This window comes from Neodiprion fabricii, chromosome 3 (genome assembly GCF_021155785.1).
Source record: "Neodiprion fabricii isolate iyNeoFabr1 chromosome 3, iyNeoFabr1.1, whole genome shotgun sequence".
Classification (NCBI taxonomy): Eukaryota; Metazoa; Arthropoda; class Insecta; order Hymenoptera; family Diprionidae; genus Neodiprion; species Neodiprion fabricii.
Genome location: NC_060241.1, coordinates 29,737,194 through 29,758,084, shown reverse-complemented (window position 1 = coordinate 29,758,084; position 20,891 = coordinate 29,737,194). Strand labels below are relative to the sequence as shown.

The following is a 20,891-nucleotide window of genomic DNA, read 5'->3' as shown; positions in this document are numbered from 1 at the left end:
ACCTGAAAAGTTGGAAAACAAAATACAATCGTGGACAGGAAAACGCTCGCAGTGTGTCAGCGGACAAACATTCGAACCGTTGACCGTTACTAGGTTAATGTGAGAGAGTAGAATATTCTCTATTCGTTCCGATGAGAATCAAGAGTCCCGAGTTTACTCACTTTCCGATAATCTCACAGAGCTCGTAAACATCGTCGAACAAGACCTCATCCTCTGCCATGACTTCGTCTATGCCGGCCGACAAGCCCGCTGCCTCCGTTCAACACGGCGTGGTAGTAGCAGAATGGGGGGGGGGGGGGGGGGGTGGGGGGGAGGAGGGGGCAGTGGCCCACGGCGTTCGCCTCGCCTCGCCTCGCCTCCTCGCGGAGTCTGGTCCTACGGTAGTTGGCAGCGATCGTAGGCTGGTCGTTCGGCGCGAGCCGTTTGTTCGTCCGTTCGTCCGTTACTTCGTTTCACTGTCACTTATCACGTACACCAACCTATTTTTCCACCCTCGGCACGGAGAGCACAAGGGGGCAAAACGTAGCGAGAGCGCACACGCAAACACCGCCTTTTAGCACAATGCGGAATTCACACTTTTGTCAGGCGGTTTTGAAACTACGAAAATGGCCGGAGGACACGCGCCTCCATTCACTGACGTTTTGACAGCAATCCTACTCGCTACTAGGACCGTGACAGATAGCACACGCCTTTCTGACAACCCCGCTGCTCTCCGCCGAACGCTGCAGCGCTCGACACCCAACCACACCAACCAACCCGTTGCTCCGACGCAAAACTGGTTGCATAAAACACGGCGGGCGCAGAGCGGCTGCGCGACGATTCGGCACCGAAACCCGGCTGCCTGCCGTAGTCTACGCAACGCGCGGAGCGCGCGCAAGCGGACTGCCGACGAAATTGACGTGGTGGGGCGTGTCTCACTGCCTTCTCGACCCACGGTGTGTTCTGCTCGTATCACGGACGAATTCAAAATTCATCGCGGAATATGTCAAACACCGCATACGTGTTAATTGACAATATTTTCCCATCAACGATACAAACAAGCGTAGAAAAGCTCCCGACTCTGTACGTGACACCGTCTATGCATAAGTATAAGTACGCATATTTGACAACAACTTGATAATATTAAAATTAGTTACTTAGCTCTACTTGAGCGACAAATGATTAGGTACGTATACGGATTCGCTGCTGTGAATTCGTAATGCTTGAAAGACTAGTGTTAGAACAAGATATACTTCAGCTGTTGCGTTTACGTTGCGGTAAGAAAAACTAGGAAAAACAAAAACAGAGACGAATTTATAAACCGTGATATGTGCAACCCTGTATTGATTCGTTATTATTTATTCAAAATATTTGTTAGACTTGAATTTCTGTCCAAAACGACTTTGAGGCTCTTTAAATAAGTAACATAGCTTCTAATGACTTGACACACAGTATAAGCCACACACGGTCAAAGAGATATGTCACGTTGTGGCAGTGAAGTTGCCTGCTACATCTATGCCGACAAATCAAGTTGTTTACATGGACGTCAATGTAAGTAACACAGATCGTCAAATGCTTCTTCCATATCTTCCTCTCGGCCAAACGCTGTTAGTACCAGCATTACTCTGGCCTGACCAGTTGTTCTGTATAAAGTGTTTGATTCAACAGCTGCATGACGTACTTTCTTTGCCAGGTATACGAGGTGTTTGTGATTATACCCTTTCAACACTGTTATCTTCTGTCTAGAATGAAAATAAAACATATAATAACCCCTCAATATCGTTTAAGAGATCTGATAGAACAGGCATGACTTCAGTTACTGTGAATCGATAGAAGCGCTGCTAGTGTAATAAAAACAGGTGATATTCAACTATTTGAATGCAAGGAACACCATATTTGAGTATTGATAAATAAGAATTTAAATGGGAACAAAAATAATATCAGGTTATAAGCATAGTTTTTTTATTTGAGGGATTTCAATCATACGTATTATGTATCATACATACTGGCAATACCAAATTGTTCTGTTGTTGTATGTTGTTACAAAACTTGAAACTGTTTACTCGTTAGCATACAAACAGGTTAATTATTATCAGAACCTTACCCTGCTCTATCCCATGAATCAACCAGACTCGAATGAACGTTGCTTTCGTCTAGCTTTAGATAGAGAGCGAGAAATGATCTGCAAAGCTGTTAAAGCATAAACATTCCTTTTATCAATTCGGACAGAAATATCTTGACAATATAAATTAGGTATACGATTTTATTACGGTACCAATCCAAATGTGCTTCTTAGAAAAAATTTATCATTTTTATCCTGAATCTTTCATACATCTTAGTTTTTGAAAAATATGAGTCAAAAGTGGTCACAGCAACAGTTTGGAAAAATTTGAAAGTGAAAAGAATGGGTAAATATAATACCGCAGCAGCCGTCACACCTTGGTCCATCACCACACCTGTATTTATCACAGAGTAAAAGGTATACTGGACAAGTCTAGATAACACACTTCTACTTGCATGCCGAAAAGGTGGACGTGTGTCGGAATCAGAGTTGGATGAGGCGCTGCTGTTTTCTTCCGATTCAGATTTCTTTCTGAAATATAAAAAGCTGTATTGAAAAAAATTCAGAACGGTTTTTTATTTTGCTTTCGATGAAATACGCTAACTGGCTTCCAGATTATAAGTAAATTAGGAATAAAGGTATTAAAAGAATATCTACTAGCTTCTTTGTACTTAAATGCTAATATAATCATACATAAGTTTTCGTCTATGATTACTGGGATAAAGTCAACAGATTAGGTCAAACCTATCACAGATTTAAGTATTCCATTGCAATGATTTCATGTATGTAAACAAATAGTTTGATAACGAACCGTTGACAACTTCTTAGTCGTCTTCTAGACCCGGTGAAATTTTTCCATTCGTTCGAAGAACTGCATCTGGTCGGTTGCTTTTGACTTTTCGAGGTATGTGTATTTGTAGTTTGACAATCATTGGGTGAAACTGGCACGACTGACCGAGTGCGTTTGCCATTATTATCTGTTAGCAAGAGGTTATCTGCGCGGCAGAAATCCTGCTGAGGTATCTCGTTTGAATCATAGATATTAATCTATGACTTGCTATTGGCGGAGGTAAACAGAGGTATACAAACTGAAAAACGTGTTTACATCGATCGAGAGACTCTCGCGAGAGTCCGATAGAAGTTTCTTTATGGTTGACAGCGTATCCGACAACCAATGCGTTCCATGCCTGGTGCGTTTTAATTTCTTTGACATGTCCTATTAAACGTGAATTAAGCGTCTAAAATTCTTAAAAGTATGCATTCAGTCCGTTAAACACTTTTACTTGAGATTTCATTGCATAAGTTAACCTTTCCCAAGCCAGCGATTCATGCTGATAACGAAAGTAATAAACACCTGTGACGTTTGCTGACGGTCGGTCTGTTCGAGATAGGCAAGAGTCGAAGCTTGTGATACTCTTGCTCCTCACACAGACGCAGTTCCAACTTAAAGACTCGCCCAATGAATGCCCTGATCTGCCGAAAGTAGCCAATGAAAAGTCAGCTCATCTTCAAAAGTAAGGTGCGCATGCATTCGAGACAGTGATATGTATGTGGCGATAACTTCAGGCTATTCAGATTGGTGTTTGGTACGGTGTAGTACCGATTGTCTAAACGACATTGATATTTGAGGTTAGGATAGTCAGTTTTGCAAATTGAAAACTTTATTGGCTCTAACTGTGATGACATGTGATTATTACGGGTTTTTCGCTGTTACATATTGTCGGTAGTTACGTAGGATTCATGTATGTGCCAACAAAATTCATTAAGAACCCTTAATGCAAGCCTATTTCTGGTTTGAGCAAAGTGAGCAGCATCTATTATTATAATCATTCGAATTTTTTCAGTCTTAATTCGCACAACCCACCGGCACGATCTTTAGATTCAGTTACTTTGCTAAAACGGAATCAGTTGGCAAGAATATTTGGGCCATGGCTGCTTCCAATGCAAACACTCACCACCTGCCTGGGGAGGACACCGATTGGAGGAAAAACATTATAACCCAACTGCGAGACAGGAATAGATCTGAAACTTACTGCTTTCACGATCTTATCTGTCTACGTAAGTTACAATAACTACTATTTCTGTGACATTTAACAATTAGCACTTGAATATACAAATATGCATTATTATTATAAGTAGTTTGACAACATGTTTAGCAGAAGAAACGTTTTCTGCTTCACGCCAGAACACTACCAATCGCGTCATTGAACTGTCAAGCTTACAGCTTTTAAGCAAGATATTGTCTACTGTTCTTATGATGTTTTTTCAGTGTATCAACAGCGAGATCACCAATCTCAAAATTTGTATTTTATTTTACAGATAATCGACTTCTCGAAAGTGCCAATACATTAAAATTGGAGAACTATCAATTGTCCATAGCTAATGAAAAGCTAAAATGTGAGGTGGGATCAGGTGGATTTGGAGGTAATTCAACTTTGGAAGCTCGACTTTTGGCTCATGCTGAAGAACTGGCCACTCTTCATAAACGAAGAGGTGAACACACTCAGCAGATTGTAGATCTTAACAACAAACTTCAGGAGTTACGAAAAGAATTACAAACAAAAGAATCTAGGTGAGAACCATGTTCTATGAATAACACTATTGTCCAACAGATTATATACGTACTAAACTCGACAAATCCAGATGTAACTGAATTCGAATTAAATACAAAATCGATAATTTTGTTTTGAGAAGTATGTACATGTGAGGAAAACATCATATAGTTGTTTCAGCTGAGTTAGAACGAAAGGCTGTGTTGTTCGTGAGACAAAAATATAATATTGCACAGGTCTCGTGCTAAAACTACTATACCATGTTTAAATTTCATATTAAAAATCAACTGAGTATTAATATTTGCATCATAACGTTCTCATTTTATTTACTATACAGTCGATATGGCATGAATTATTGCTGATTAATGCTTCTGTTTAATGAAGCTGAGTCATTAAATGAGGATTTTCTGATCTATATTATTCTTGATTACCGTACTCTCAATGAGTGCGATGTACGTAATTCATCATGCCTGTTCATTTATCAAATCTTGACCTTTCTGTATTAATTTTTATACTCATATCCTGAAAAATTATTCATATAAAAAACTAACAATGTGCAACGGTTGATACAAAAATAATCTTTTCTTTAATTTATGTGAATAGTATTGCAGAAAGTTTAGAAGTGAATGCTGGGTTGCGCGCAGAAATTACAAGATGTGTCAGCAGGGAGCGAGAATTGGAGAATGTAAATCAAATGCTGAAAGACGAACATCAAGCTCTGCAGCTTGCTTTCGCTGCTCTCGAAGAAAAACTTCGAAAAGTTCAGGTTAGATCCTCTTATTACTTTGAGTTACATACTGCCCGTACTTAGTACAATAGGTGCTTGCTTTGATCATCATTTGAATTCACAATGCCTGCTCCAGGTCTTCTACAATTTCACTAGTATTATAAGTAAAATCATAGCCTGATTTCTATTAAAATGCGTATTCTATACTAACCACATTTACAATTTAATTTTCAGGAAGAGAATCGTCAGCTGGTAGAACGTCTGATCAGGTATAAGGCGAAGGATGCAGAGAAAATGAATGAAGAAAATGACAATTTTTTAAAGTAAGTCTCGTCGATTGAGGTTTGTACTGAATACCTTTTTAACTGTTTTTCATTCAATTATATTGTGTACAGGCCATGAGATATTGACGCTAATATTTCAATTTCGTTTTTAGAATTTTTCAATGCATGTACCTATTATTTACTTTTTCGGAACTCTGGTCTTCATATAATTCTTCTTTTATAATGCAAGTTGAGATTATTGTACAGAAACAAGCATCTCGAATACTCGATGGCAAAGGCCATAGTAATATGGTATCATTCAAAGAGGACAAATTCTCGCCTGATGAAAGTTGTGATAGTCGTTGCAAAAACATATCTTTGAATCTCTCACAAGGATACTGTACATATCTTGACTGTCCATTATGGTTTTTGTAATATTGAAGCTAGAATCATATTTAAAACTTTCTACAAAAGTTTCCAAAACATTAATTATAGTTGACCAATTCATGTCGATCTGTATCTTCTTCGTCGTATTTTTTCTGCTAAACGTTATCTATACACTGCTGTTCATAAGTCTTTATGGATGTTATAGCCTCGATGCATAGTAAAGAGACAAAAAAATTTCTGTTGCATGTAACACCAATTGTGCTCGGTCCACTCAAAACTACTGCAAAATAAGGAAAGCTTTCATTGTGTTCTTGTATCATTTGAATGCCTTGCGAAATGTGAGACATAATCTCATTTCATGGTGAATCAAAGTTTGTCATTATACTGCTTGTGTTTGACTTGTGTTTCATCTACGTGGTTATCAGAGCTTAGATAGTACAAGATTACCACTAGTCTTGAACTCTGAGAAAATGTTCAGGTGTAAATCTGATGTATACACATACGATTTAGGTTGTGCAATTTGCTAATCTTCACATTGATAGACTCTCATGTTGATTTTGATGATATATTCAAATATTGACATATGCATATATATGTTATGTACAATATTGCATGTATTCACTGAATTCAATTCTGAGTCAAGAAAACATTTAAAAATCGCTATTTTCGAGGTTTAGTCGGCACATCTCCAAATCATCATGCAGTTTCCAAAAATAGGTGTTAAGAGTCTGTTGTAGTCATGTTGTGACTAGTTTGATGTGCATCTGCACAGCAAAAACTCATAGGGATTGGTCGTTACAAAGAATGTGACATCACAAACCAGTTGTCTTCCAATTTCATCAGAATTTTCAAAGTTAACGCTCTAGTCAGGTAGTGCGAAGTATCATGATTCTAAATCTACTCTGCGAATACCAGAGACTTTTTGGCTTGAAAAAGACCATGGAAAGTGGTTTTTCACTGTGATTCGATAATCTTGGAATATACTTGTTGAAATGAGGATACCTGTAATTGATTTTGTACATCGCATGGTTGAGTGACTGGATTTTTTGTACGAAAGTTCACGTTCACTGATGCATCTCGTAGGTATAGGAGTAATAGGGCTTGCTACACCAGCCACTTCACGCTAGTTGACATTTTTTTTCAGTGAGGCTTTTACCAGCCCGACAACCTTTTTGATGCATACACTATCAAAATTTGGGTAAGTTTACAATATCAAAAGAAGAAGACAATGATCATATTTCTGCTTTCCTCATATCGTTTCAGTTGTTGGGTTTTTTTCGTTTCTTTTATTAATATTTTAATTCAGTCATTTTATGGTGACACCTGCTTTGCTAAAAAATAACTGTTTCGCGTCTACTCTTTATAAATGAATGTAATTTGAATGCAGCTGTAGTTTTATAGAAAAATTACAAAAAATCATCGTCGCCTTTCTTTATTTGGAGTTCATTCGGTTAAAATATTAGGCTGTTTTACATCCAACGTCGATGATGCCAATTGCTATTTATTTATTCAGTGCTACCTGAATGTACCTATCACAAAAACTTGTGTAGAAACATAGTCAATGTTGCATGGATGCTATACATATACCCATATCTCTCTTGGATTGGAGATGACAATAAATGGTTATAAAAATATCATCATTGTTTATAGTATTCATCATTCCATGGGTTTATCATTGCTATTTCACTCTACTGTTTGTTTTCTCTTACGATACTCGCATTTCACACGAGTACGTAATTTATATCACTCTTCTGAAAAATTGAAATTTCTCATTTTTAAACCGGGATCATTCAACTGATTCATAAGTATAAATCTCGTATTGCCAGTTGTAAACGCCACTTTATGTTTAAGTGAGCGAATACATTGCCCATGTATCTAACGTACCTACTCTCAAACATTCGATTGACTATCCTGTTTAACAGCAATTAAGAATGCGCTATTATCATGGATTCACATTGGTTTTGTTGCTGATGAGTGCTACTAAAATACGATCCCTCTACCAACATCGTATCATTCGACCAAACTACACATGTAGTAAAATTGGTTTTAACAACACCCAAACCTTACAAAAGTTTCTGTTATTATTCCTCTTTCGAAGAAAAATATTCCTTCCGACATATCCACAATGAAATATTCGTCGATAAGTCTAGGGTCTCTAATAGCATGTCATTAAATCAGCATGAGCACAACAAAAGTTAGACATATGTTACCATTTTAGTTTTGGCAAATTATTAAGGCATGTAAGGCGGAACTGCCTATTGGCTCAAATCTGTGAGAACACTACTTTCAAATCCTTCACTTGACCTGAACATATATCCAGGTATTCGTCGTTACCTGTTTCAATTTTCTCAACTGAAAGCTTGTCCAAAAATTTGACTACTGGCATGTCGACACTCTTATTCTCTGCTCTTAACAGAAACAATACCTAATTATTTACATATTTTACGTTATATTAAGATGCTCGATCAATGTGAGGTTCAACGATATTGATAAAGGTTTTGTATTTTTCAGGAAACGGCAAGCTAAAATGCAGAAGGAATTAGAAGACGCAGCACGAGATACTCGTGGAATCAGTCCAGATCGAACAAGTTTGAAGGAATGTCCCGCTGGATTTTCGCCGTCGTTACCCACCAAAGTTTCTTCCAAATTTGTAAGTTTATACTCGTATTTCACATTTCTCGACAGTATCGAGGCTACGGCATCGCTTAACTGCATGTTTGAATAATTTTTCTTGCAAAACTGCTCGACTATTAATCAAGTTCAAATAATTGAGTCATCTGGTGCGAAGAGTGTTTTTGTTGAATAACACTCACGTTGCATGTATATCACATATCTAATCGTACAAAAGATTATATATCATATCAAAACTAGGTCGACATTGAGAGTTTGTTTTCAAGTTTTGTTAGACTTTTTTTTTACAACTTTCACGTGCTTCGATTCTTGTATAATTCGACTTACGGAATCTTACTTACTTAAAAATCGTAAATGACTATCATAATGCTGTACACATTTCTTGTATGTATGCTCTCTCTTTCCCTCTCTTTCTCGCTTTCTTTACGTACTTTTACTGTAGCAACTGAATTATTAATCTAAAAGTTACACGGGTTATGCGCCAATGAAAATGGTGGATACTTAGTTGGTTCCAAGAGTGTCGTATTTCTACCCAAACTGTCACATTTTATGGCATACTCACGTTTTATCAAATACTTAAAATGATCGCTTCCATCCTCGTTTGCACGCGGATACTTTTGCACTTGTCGAGAATAAGTATTTAATAGACGCTGAGTTTGTTTTCAAAGGCTGGTTACAACTTCGGAATTCAGAATTTGTATACGTTTTCTTTGGGTTGTTTTAACATTTTCTTTTTGGCCTACTTTCACCGATTAATTCGTATAATATATCAAGATCAGAGCTAGAAATACAATGTTTCATTCGGTTGTTCTTTGTTTTCTTTTCGTAACTCCTTCGATTCGATTTCATCTTCGATATATTGTTTTCAGAGAATAGATTAATCACAGAATATAACTGTACCAGTTTTTCGATAACCGTGTAACGCAATAACTGAAAAATAGAAGAGATTCAAAATGGTGAAATCAGTTTCGAGATTACATTTCGGTGTTTAGTTTCTACCGTATCCCACTGTAAATATATGACGTACGTATTATCAGCTGCAGTTTTGATACAGTAGACTATATTTATCTGTCATTAGTTTTATCGGTGAAAAATTTCGTGAGTCGAGAAGCGCATACAGGATTACAGCAGTTTCCGAGGCAGTTTCACCGATAAAACATCGATTATTTCATTCCTGGAAACGCTCAAAAAAACGGAATGCGCAGCAATATGATTCGACAATCGTTACTGTCGCAAATCATGCCTCACTTCTTACGTACCTGACTAAGTTCTCTAATCCTAGCTCTATAGCGGAGTGAGAAATGATCGTAAAATTTCAACAATAGTCAACCGCTCTGGCGAAAAGTGGAAACGACGTAACGCCGGTCCAATCTTATCAATCCGCATTCCCTCGTTCGCGAAAATGAGAGTGCAGGAAGGAGAGGGCGAGCTGCGCGACTGGCTCGGTTGGATTCGCACGTAGGAGGATATGCCGTACGCAGTTTTTGATGAATAGTCAAGTTTGAACGTCGGACGGAAATTCGTTCATTTCGGTGCAGGGACTTGCCGTGAAACAACCGTCGAATCGTACCCAACAAATGTCCGACCCTCGTATAAGAGTTGGCACGGCATCCCCCATTGCGATGGCCTACAACGCGTGACGTTACAAAAGGACCGGTCAACTCGCCTCGGCCAAAGTCTCATATTTCAAATAAAGAACCGCGCGAAGTGGTCCTTTCAGCGAGGCACCGGCAACGACCTCGCGTATTTCTCTCACGATCCTTTTTATATCTTCTATTATATACAACGTACCTGTATACGCCCCTCTGCCGTCTAAAATCGAAATGAGAAATATCGAACGTCTCGTGCACCTATTAGGACACCTGTGTCTTTTTTTGCAATACAGTGTTTTCCTTGCGGAAAAATTCACCTCTTATCCTTCTCTCATCGCAGGCTGCGTCTTTTCTCGACGGTTGTTGATTTGAGTAAACGAGACGACTCGAAACGAGAGCTATTCAAGTCCTAAAGCATTTTCTGCAAATTTTTGCATCCCACCATTTTTGCTTGGTTTGCCCACTACTGTTTTTTAACGTTAGCTAACGCTGTTTGAAAAGCTTATCGGTAAATCGATTCCATACCTGAGAATGGCAGAAATGCCATTTATAGTCACATCCTGATCGATTTATTCCTACTTTATTAAATATTAGTTATTATTAATTATTAATACATGTTCAGTAAAACGTGAATCTGTTGTTCATTGAGTATTAAATCTATTATGTATTTTCTTTCTTCTCAAATGCATGCAATAAACATTACATTTGCTAAGATATTATTATTCGACAATTCACGCATTACTAACACCTTTTTTTAAAGGCATTTTTTTATTGTTGTCAAACTGGCGGCATGTTGGCTTTGAGAACGCATTTCGAATTTCCTATGTTAGCTAACGCTTGCCTGGAATGCCTACTGCTATAGAGTATCATTTGATAACGTTTCTCTGAACGGTCTTCCCCTGTTTTAGCGTTAACTAATTTTTGAATGGCTCCATAGTTATTGTCGAATTCACGCATTGATTCTTGAACCGTTCGAATTCATTGACGTAAGCTTGAAGCAAAGGTGAAACGAACAATGATTTTGGCTTCGAAGTCTGTTCGAATTGTAACTGATTCTATCAGAACCCCATTGTAGGTAGACGTGATGTACCGTCGATGAGAAAATCACAAAGTATACTCGTGTATTTGCGAATGGTTTGTCTCTCTGCTGAAAGATGTAATAATTGGTTCTGTAACGAGAATGTTACACAATCAGCCGTGAAACGAATTGTACACCTTTGTTGCCGGATACTGGATATAAGAATCTGAACTTGCGGGTAGAATAAAAATGGTCGACTTTTATCTGCCTGTCGAAGAAAAAGGACGTGGATTCACAGTAAAAGCCACGTGGAATTTTTACTGCGAAGTTGGAGGGAACAGTTCCGCTAAAACTCAATTCATTAGCGCCGGAGCGCGATGTATAGCCCGAAGTAGATAAAGATAGAATAGAGGTTCAAGCTGCCCACGTCGTTTTCTTTAGATGACTTCGGAGTTGTACGTTTCATTTTAATTAATCTTGTTTGTCCATTTTACGCCACGTGCAGAGCCGACCGATTGAACGTGACGCTGGTAATAAATAATGAGCTCGCTTCGTCGGGAACAAAGAAAGGAAATGAGATTGGAGCCGCGATTAATTTCGTAGGAATAAAAGGGAAAAATTAAACCGGACAGATAAGCCATCTTAGTTTACGTCAATATTGCGCAACGTCTTTCATTCCCCTCCGCATGAGTTAGTTGGAACCTTGTTACATCGGGATTCGCCTCTTCTAGCTTATTGTTAAATATATTGTAAATTGGCCGCCCATCCAAAACTCGAAGAGAAGCAATGGGGCGATTCCTCGTCGAAAAATCGGTCGACGAAACGAAACGTTTGGAACGAAAGTTTTTATACCGAGTGAATTTTTCACGAACGCGAAAAGTTCATATATATTCAAGATTTTCAACTTGTTTTCATGCGGAGAGAGAAAGAGAGTTCGCCCCATCCTTCCACGCGATCCCCCCGTGATATCGATGTTTTCTTTCAACTCGTCACCAATTGACAAAGCCATTCTCCCCAAAAGTAGACCGCGCTTTTCAATGGAGTTTTATCGTGCATCTCCTCTATGGCTCTCAACGTAACTTGCTTCCTCGTTTCTGTGCGAAACGCAAAAATAACGTGGTATAGATAGTGGAAAAAACAACTGTACCCACTTATTCTAGGAACCGTTCCCCCGTGGATACATAAATTTTGTTTAAATATAAAACCAGCTGAAATACAATGTATCGCCGTCCAAGTAAAGACTGTTGTTTTTCTTTGTCAAAATTTACGCGACGCGCCGGTGAAGAAATTTTACTAGATACAATATTCAATTTATTTCTATCATGTCAGGCTGAATACCGGTTTCAAACGAATTGAACGAAACCTGTAACCATTACGCTGAAAAACATAATAACATTCATTCAACCATACACGCACGATGTTGGCCTGGCTACGCGCGGCCATTATTCAAACTTTTTCGTACCCGCAGAATCTTCATCATGTGGGCGGCTGTCTATTCGTCAATCCTCTGTCTCGCTTGTACCGTCTTGAAAATTGTATGAATTTTCGGCAACGCTCATATGTCAAGTATATCGAACTAACGATCTCGAATATCCAGGACGATCGAAATTTCGCTTGAATCAAGTCATTTCTCAAATTTTATAACCTGCGCGGTGTTTCAGTTTCTGCGTACATTGTACGTATATCGGCACACAGCGTCACGGGTTAGGAATGAAGTTATTCGTCGAGTGCGGGTTCTTCTTTTTTCTATCCGTATATGCTGTGAAATTTGAAATTGGAGTAAAGCTGTTTAGCCGATGCTGGTGAAACTTTGCCAGTTTTCAAAAGTAAAATAATCCAATTGCATAGCACGAAGTTCTTTGTACGAACGCAAGTACCGCATGCGATGAGATTGAATAGATGTGTGGTCCGTGTCGATGAGGACCGAGTTTGAAAGCTTTCGGATCGAAAGTGTACGTCTTGCGCGTTTGTATGCGAGTATCTATGTCTATACACGCATTCGCATAAGTATGCACCTTAGTGTACGTAGATGTCTAGTAGACTCCCACACGCAGGTCTGTTATACCTTTGGAAAATACCCCTTGAGATACGTGGAGTAAGTATACGTCTACCATCGTGAAGCTCGGGCGGGTACGAAGAGCTCGTTTCTCCCGAGCCAAAAAATTGCATCATCTCGTAACAAATCTTGACGGAATCCACCGTTTAGCCTTTTTACAGCTATATCGATCCGACCTCTGAAAGTGTGTTTTCGCCGCTGTTTTCTATCCGTATAACCATTACCAGGACTAACGAGATTTCTCAAAATTGAGAGAGCTGTACAAGCTCGCGATTCGTTTCTGCACGGCTCCGGCGTTTCACCCTTTCTTTATTTTCCTTCGATGTTTTTATGTAGCTCGTCGAAATTAGGATTTCGTTTATTTTTCACGCACCGCGCGAGGTATGAAATATCACGATTCTGGTTTAGTTTGTTCATTTTTCAATCATCGCCGGAAGATACTAAAGTGACGAAGAACTCAAGTATTCGAATGATATTCGATACAGGTACACGTGAAAAGTAATTATAAATTTTTGTATTATCCCACGTATTGTTGGGGCAACATCCTCGTCATGTACAGTACATATTTCACTTGTTTGCGGTATCTCAAGTTTCTGCAGCGACTGCAGTCTGCAGCTAGCGAGCCTTTTAAAATCCGAGGATTCTGGCATGCGATCGGTGGACTATATTTAATCGTAGTTTTCGTGAATTTTCTGTAAATAGAACCTCTCGAATGCGTTACTTTACTCACAAGCGGCGCCACCCGCAGAGCGGAGTGTACGGTGTAATCTTGCCCACGAATCAACCGTGCGGAAATTGATTGTGTGATTTTTTTTCCCCGGCTCATCTCTGTGAACAATATTTACGGTATTATACAATATTTTCGAAAAGCGCCGTTCATTTCACGTGTCAGTTACCACGTGGTGTCTTCCCTCTTTCCTTCCCTCCTTAATTCGTTCCTCAGTTACGTGGACACCCGTTCGGTTCGGTGTTCTTTAAAACGGTCGAATAAACGGAGATTATTTTTTTTTTCGAGTGCCGGTGTTGTTGTATACTTGTGAATTGCGGTTGACGTTGCGGTTTCACGATCGAACGCGGAAGAATCTGACAGTTGCAGACCGCAATTGCCACGCCTGTTCGGATACCTGGGTTTGAATAAATATTCTTACCCCTCGACGAGATTGAAGGAAAGAACGGAAGCAACCACTCGCAACGTTTGCTCGCCAATTGACTTAATTCACGAGCCAAACAACCGTGTGATATCCGGTACAACCGACGGCACTGAAATCGTCTCGACGAAATTTTTTTCTTTTCATTGCATTTTTTTTTTTTTTTTTTTCTTTTGCTAGACCTACGCCTTCAAAGCTGTGTCAAATATGCCGAATAGGAAACACAATACGCGTCTGACGAATCGCTACCAAAGGGATATTTTGATCCAGGTATATTTTTTGATAAATATATGATTATCGTTTGCAGTAAAAAGTTTACTTGGATTATCCGAGGATTTGGTCATTGTACTGCATGCCCGATTTTTTTTTTTTTTTGATATTCATTCGTTACGAATTACGTTTGTTGGAAATTTACGCTACAGAGGAAGAAAATTGTCACCTTGCTCTGCGCGTTGAGCTTACGTATTTTAAACGGAAATTAATGAGAATGGCTGTAACGATAAAGTGGAAGTAATTACTTTGAAATAAATGCGCATCAAGAAATCAAGATGGGAATTCATTTTGTCGGACGACAATTTTCTTCTCAATTACATTTCTACCCCTCCTAGAGCTCATTAGTGACACTTGCTCTCAAGCGAAAGTGAAATACTCACCGTATTCCGAGCTTTATTCGAATCACGAGACTTTATATATAATAGAAATAATTAATTCCGGCGAGACAAAAACTGAGAACGACTGCTGGGAATATGACTGGAATCCAATATGTGCGGAGAGGGATATATCTCCTTGTTCATATCTATCTTTAAACTATCGGTGATCCATCACGTCATTAAATATTTAATAGCATAGCACGCCTGGGATTAAATGTACGCTTTTGAAACATTCGTTGTGTTGACCGATACGACAAATATTCGACGGTCACAATATCTCTGTATTGATGGTAAATATACTACGCTATGAACCAATATAAATTTATAACCAAAAAACATAAAAAAAAAAATTTACAGAGAAAGGCTGGGAAAGATTTTCTCCCAAAGTTTCCGTCTGTTGTACAACTTGCAGGTACTTTATAAAGATTGTGTCTTCGAGATTTAGTTCGTACATGAACCCAGAAACATGAAGTGTTATAAAAGCAACCAAATATTAGTTATTCACGAACTCATTAGAAAGTTTATCCGCTAAACGCGAATGTTTACTCGAATTATTGAAACTTTTGTATTTCTTTGACGAAACGTAGTTTGATTCAGCAGAAGTAATTTTTTTTTCTAACCTAACTATCTCTACATGCCATCACTAAATTTTCTTAACGATTATTCGTGATTTATTAAAAATTTAGTTCCTTGAAGCCCTCTGCTTTATTGCATGTAAAAGTTAATCTAAACATAGGAAACTTTATAATACCGCTTCCCAATTTTAAATTGATTGAAACCTTAGCGTTCGTGTTAGAAAGGCACATTTTCGAAGGAATGTAGCCACAGCTTCTAGATGATGAAAAAGTAAAAGAAACAGCTGTAGAAAAGCAATGTGTCCGTACAAAATTGAGTCAACTCGAGAATTTAGTTACTCGTATAACTCGCAAGAAATTTTTTTCGTCTCAGTAGTCAATGATCTAAAACTCTTTGCTTCTATTCAACCATTTACACATCTACACAAACGGCTCAATCTGCAGAACGTTGATTGCTATTGAGTATGAGGCAAGTCAGGCAAAGTTTTTACCGAAACCCTGCAAGCAAAAGTAATATTTCCCTATAAGGCGAGAGGGTGATTACCACGAGTGATGAGACATATAGTAAAATACTGAGCATGTGCTCAGTTAACTCGCGAATTTAATTACTAACATAACTCGCGAGCAATTATTTTCTCTTCTTTCTTAATAATGTTAAATTCTTATCTCCCGTTTAACCATTTACTCGTCCACATAAACGGGCTCGATGAGCAAAACGTTAATTGCCGTTGAGTATATGAAGCGAGTCAGGCAAAGTTCTTATTGAAATCCCGCAAGCACTTTGCGAAGGATAGTTAAATTTTTTCGCGCTCGGGGTGATATCGAGGCCGACTAGTGTGCCGCGCGTAACAAGATCCCGTAACGAAAATCGAACAGATAACCATGTTTAACACATTGCGCAGCGTCTGTTCTCCTTACGGACCTGTATAATCCTGGTGTATTGTTGCAGGATGCTCACGACGGCGAAGTGAACGCGGTGAAATGGTCACCCGTCGACCGAATTGTGGCGACCGGAGGTGCCGACCGGAAAGTCAAACTCTGGGACGTATCGAAGGGTGAGTAATAAACCGTCAATTATATCGAATGGTCGACGAACTGCATGCGGATTGGGGGCGGAAACGGGGAGCATAATTCTTCGCCGATAGATTATAGAGCCGAATCGGCGAACGGCGCAGCTTAAACTGCATGAGTTAGTGGAATTTGTATAATAACGAGGTTGCGGGCGATAACCGCTGAATGATCAAAACGATCCCCCGGTTAACGACGCAATCCTTCGTTTCACCCGTCTGCGCCTATTTCATCGCTGTCACGGTGTTTATACGTACGTAAAATATACAGTACGTCAAATTAGCAGCCCATCTACCTCACCCGCTTCGGTTCTGATTATTTTTTAGTATGGTGTTCTTACCGACGCAAAAGATTCTCGGGATTTTTTTTCAGATATTCTTTGGCCACTGGTGAAATTTATACAAAATCGCAACACCAATTACGAAAATGTGGTTTTGAAAAATCTTGAAAAATTAACACTGATTCTATTATTTAAAATGTAATTTTTGAGCACCGCACGATAATGGGGTCAGAATATTTACTCTTTTCTTTTTTGCAAGCTTTTAGGTTTTTCATATCGGAATCGTTTTTGTTTTATTTTTTATATGTCTCGATCTGAATAGATTGCAGAATTATATTATTTTCATGATTCCGTGATCTATTTAGATCGGAGAGTCGAAAAAAGAACAATAATATTTCAATTCTCGTATGGAAACACTAAAAACTTGAGAAAAAAAATTTCAAATCATAGAATCTGTCTGAATTTTTTTAGATTGTTAATAATGGCGTTTTCGGAATTTATTTTCGATTTTCTTCATATTTCACCGGTGGCTACAAAAATTTGAAAAAAATTCGAGACCTTTTTAGGTCGGTATAAACATTATACTGAAAAATTATTAAAATCGAAGAGGGTGAGGTATATGGGCTGCTAATTTGACGTGGAATGCCCCATATACATATGTATACAGGTGTGTACAGACTTACACGCGCGGGTGCGTAATTGTTCTTCAAGTCGAGAGCTGAGCCCTGGACTCGTTAGCCATTTCGACTGGTAAGATTAAGTCGGGGAAACTGTTTGCCGACCAAATTGAACGGCTCACCTCAGACAATAGCCGAGGAACTGTAGGTAAACTACTTGAGGAATATATGCTCCTCTTTCACTATAAGTACTCGGGAGATTCTAAAGAGTCGCGGTATCGAGCATACTTATTTTGCGTATTTTAACACACTGTTAACAATGATTATGAATTTACTACGCATTTACTGTAGAAAAGAGTTGTCAATTTGCGAAATCAGGTTGAAAATTTACAAATTCAGCGCAGCGACCTAAATTACTATGCATTTGTCTTAAAATTTAGAATGAAAATTTTTGATTTTACTCAAATTTATAGGAAAAACAGAAAAAAGTTATTTCAATTTAACAAATTGTGTAGTAAATTTATTATCATTGTAAATTGAATAAACAGTAAATGCATGGTGAATTCACTGTTCGTATCTGAATAAAACTTCCGAATATAGTGTATAGGAATTTCCGTACAGAAATTTTTAACAGTCGCACGACGTGCAAAATGCGAATTTCAGGCAGATAACATTGACGTTAAGAGTAACCTAGCAACTATAATGCACGGGCAATAAAAATCTCCACCTACCGAAAAATATTATATTTATTATTCTTTGTATTCGAAAAGATGATCCCCACTATTTTTTCATCCTAGTTTCTCTCTCGCTCTCTCTTTCTCTGTCTCTCTTATTTCCATTCTCTTCTCGACCTACATTTTATTCCCGTCGTCGTTCAATGAGACAGGAAACTACGCTTCAAAAGGGTGAAGAGTTTTATGTTATTCCAGAATTCTCGTAAACAGTGTATAATATAAACTTCTAGCGAGAAACTCAGTCGACGTTCTCAACAATTACGAGGCTCTAGAGTCTCGCTTCAAAACTCTATCTGCGACACCGTACGTCATAGCAATAATATTCGAAATTAGATCGCCTCGATCCGCGTGTCTATATCCAAGAATTTTATGTGCTCAACTTTTGAAACATTTTTAAATAAACTCATTACGATCATTCTTCGTTCGCCTTAATACCCGAGCTCCGCACGGCATTTATTGCTCATTTTTAGATGTTATTTTTATATTATTTTCCCGCTAATATATTTTTACGTTACACCTACGCAATGCTGTAACTATGAGAAGAAGATATTCTCCGTATTCCACGGTGCGAAACAACTTCAGTTTCCAATGCAAAGAACAGATATGATACTTGCGTTCATGTAGTCTCTGGTGCCAAAAATGCGACGTCAACATTATGATACTTTAGAAGTACAACATCCCCCGCATTCAATGTAGGTGTTAGACATAGCTAAGGTTAGCAGCAGCTTCTAACAGTATTGGAAGAAAGATCGGAAGAAAATGAGAGAGATGGACCATCGGCGTTATAAAATTAACCCATTCATGCCACACCCGGTTCTGTGGGACGTCTATCAATAATTCTTGTTAAAATGGTCGTATTTTCATCATCTTTACTTTTGCGATGGTCAATTGGTCGAGAAATCTATCTATGCGTTGACAAAATCAATACAGTCGAAGACTTCTTAGATATGTTCGGTTGAAAAAATGATTTCTCTCGAGAAACGCAAGCTTAGGCTTTCACTTGTAGTTTTCTGAGATGCCAGGGTTAATATTCAATGAAACTTTCGTGTTATCTTGTAACAAAAGATTACAGGCACTGCCAAAGTTTGGTCGTAAATTGTTTACTTCGTTGACTGTCGATGATTCAGTTATCATCTGCACGAATTGGAGAAAGCTTAGTTTCTTTGCGCAAACGAATTCGATTTGTAATTTTTGTAATTATACTATATATATCCGATTGTAAAGATTTGCATTTTTAATCTGCGCGGTTTAACGAAATTTCATGACCGATTGCAGACTGAATTTGCCGTTGAATGGTACTAAATTCTATTACTGCTCACCGGCGCAATTTAATCACTCGAAGTTTGACGAAAATCCTTTACTAATCGCTTTCTGAACTCTGCAGAAAACAATCTCTGCAGTTTCTGCTCGCTTGCCGGTTATATTATGCTTATAATAAAGTTTCGCAATTAGAAATTATAATTCTGCAGTATTGAAATAATTAAATCGTTCCATATTACTCTGAATTCATGAATTGCAGAAATATACGCATACGTCTAATCTAGTTCGTCGTATATCTACATCAATACTCGAGGCACTCGAGACCTGCCAGCAATTCATCGAATTCCAATCGCACCTATCTCACGATCAGTATAAACGTCGCGACGCCGTTAAAGAGCGATGTAAATCAATATCGCACCAGCTTGAGTCCTGTCCAAACGTTAAAAACTGTCATTTCAATTACACAAGTAGATTCCATCGGTGTTTAAATACGTTATTTACACAAGAAGCAACGAAGCGACTTTTTATACCGCGCACCCAGTGAAAACTTGAATTATTTTCAGGCTCGTACGACAGTAAAGGTATGCTGGTTGGCAGCAACGCGGGCGTCATGTCGGTGGACTTTGACTCAACCGGAAGTCTGATTTTGGGTGCATCCAACGATTTCGCCAGCCGCGTTTGGACGGTCAGCGATCTTCGACTGAGGGTGAGTGCTTGATATTTTGTTGCATTTTTGAGTAATACTTATTGAATTCTTCTCGTGGTGAAAACCGTGCTGATTCAAAGTCGAGGAATCGAACTTGCTGCAAATCTGACGCGTTCAGTTACTGATTTTTTCTACTTACTCAAGGGCGTTGTTACCGTTCGTCTCTTCTCGCGGTTCGCCGCTGCAAGCTCGGCCAGAAAGCGCATTATTCTTTGTGGAAACTATAGGTATACATACGTATGTAGGTACGATACAAATGCAGACCGAACCACAGCTTCTACTTCGTTCTCCGCTGAGCGTTTGTATTTATGATATTATTATCCACAAGTTGTTGTAAATTTTGCGCACGGAATTGTAAATCGGATTAGTGGGAAACGTGGTATCTTCGCAACAATTTGAAGAGACCCGGATCTGCAGGCATGCCTTCCCGCTTGCGTTGCGTACCCTGTAACGGCTGGCAAACTTAAAATCTTGAAAGAAGAAAATTCTTATAAGCTATGTATATACGTGTATTTTTATATATACAACGATATATATGTATAGGTATATCGGAGGCAGGCCACCGTGTATAGGTAGTTACGGCGGT

At 38.6% G+C, this 20,891-nt stretch overlaps 3 protein-coding genes across 25 annotated transcripts in view; 1 reads left to right on the top strand and 2 right to left on the bottom strand.

Annotated features, from left to right (window-relative positions):
• LOC124177323 (peripheral plasma membrane protein CASK) overlaps positions 1-707 on the bottom strand; it is a 142,025-nt gene extending 141,318 nt beyond the window's left edge. For all 14 annotated transcript variants that reach the window (XM_046559570.1, XM_046559576.1, XM_046559574.1 and 11 more), the window contains exon 1: positions 162-707. In XM_046559570.1, the coding sequence (XP_046415526.1) occupies positions 162-220 (59 nt within the window). In that variant the 5' untranslated portion in view covers positions 221-707. The remainder of the gene's footprint in view (positions 1-161) is intronic.
• A 112-nt stretch (positions 708-819) lies between these two features.
• Positions 820-20,891, top strand: part of LOC124177330 (autophagy-related protein 16-1) — a 237,098-nt gene continuing 217,026 nt past the window's right edge. The window contains exons 1-10 of one of the 9 annotated variants that reach the window (XM_046559623.1): positions 820-1,092; positions 3,886-4,099; positions 4,361-4,613; positions 5,197-5,359; positions 5,555-5,643; positions 7,115-7,168; positions 8,482-8,620; positions 14,596-14,685; positions 16,590-16,695; positions 20,163-20,305. In XM_046559623.1, the coding sequence (XP_046415579.1) occupies positions 3,970-4,099; positions 4,361-4,613; positions 5,197-5,359; positions 5,555-5,643; positions 7,115-7,168; positions 8,482-8,620; positions 14,596-14,685; positions 16,590-16,695; positions 20,163-20,305 (1,167 nt within the window). In that variant the 5' untranslated portion in view covers positions 820-1,092; positions 3,886-3,969. The other 8 variants (XM_046559622.1, XM_046559620.1, XM_046559621.1 and 5 more) reach the window with 8 other exon arrangements.
• LOC124177351 lies at positions 1,293-3,285 on the bottom strand. Of its 2 annotated transcripts, XM_046559668.1 has the most exons (5): positions 3,147-3,285; positions 2,853-3,052; positions 2,401-2,572; positions 2,084-2,169; positions 1,293-1,721 (listed from the first exon to the last, which is right to left on the bottom strand). In XM_046559668.1, the coding sequence occupies exons 1-5, from the start codon at positions 3,252-3,254 to the stop codon at positions 1,526-1,528; spliced, it is 762 nt and encodes a 253-aa protein (XP_046415624.1). In that variant the 5' UTR covers positions 3,255-3,285; the 3' UTR covers positions 1,293-1,525. The 2 variants fall into 2 exon arrangements, 1 of the variants encoding a protein (XP_046415624.1); XR_006869591.1 differs by having other exon boundaries at positions 1,986-2,169; positions 2,853-3,177.

Excerpts from the sequence above, each read along its gene's own strand:
- LOC124177351 (XM_046559668.1), bottom strand. The coding sequence starts at position 3,254 with ATGTCAAAGAAATTAAAACGCACCAGGCATGGAACGCATTGGTTGTCG. Across the intron at positions 2,573-2,852 it reads CGACTAAGAAGTTGTCAACG|AAAGAAATCTGAATCGGAAG; the intron begins GTTCGTTATCAA and ends TTTATATTTCAG. Across the intron at positions 2,170-2,400 it reads AAGGTGTGACGGCTGCTGCG|CTTTGCAGATCATTTCTCGC; the intron begins GTATTATATTTA and ends ATGCTTTAACAG.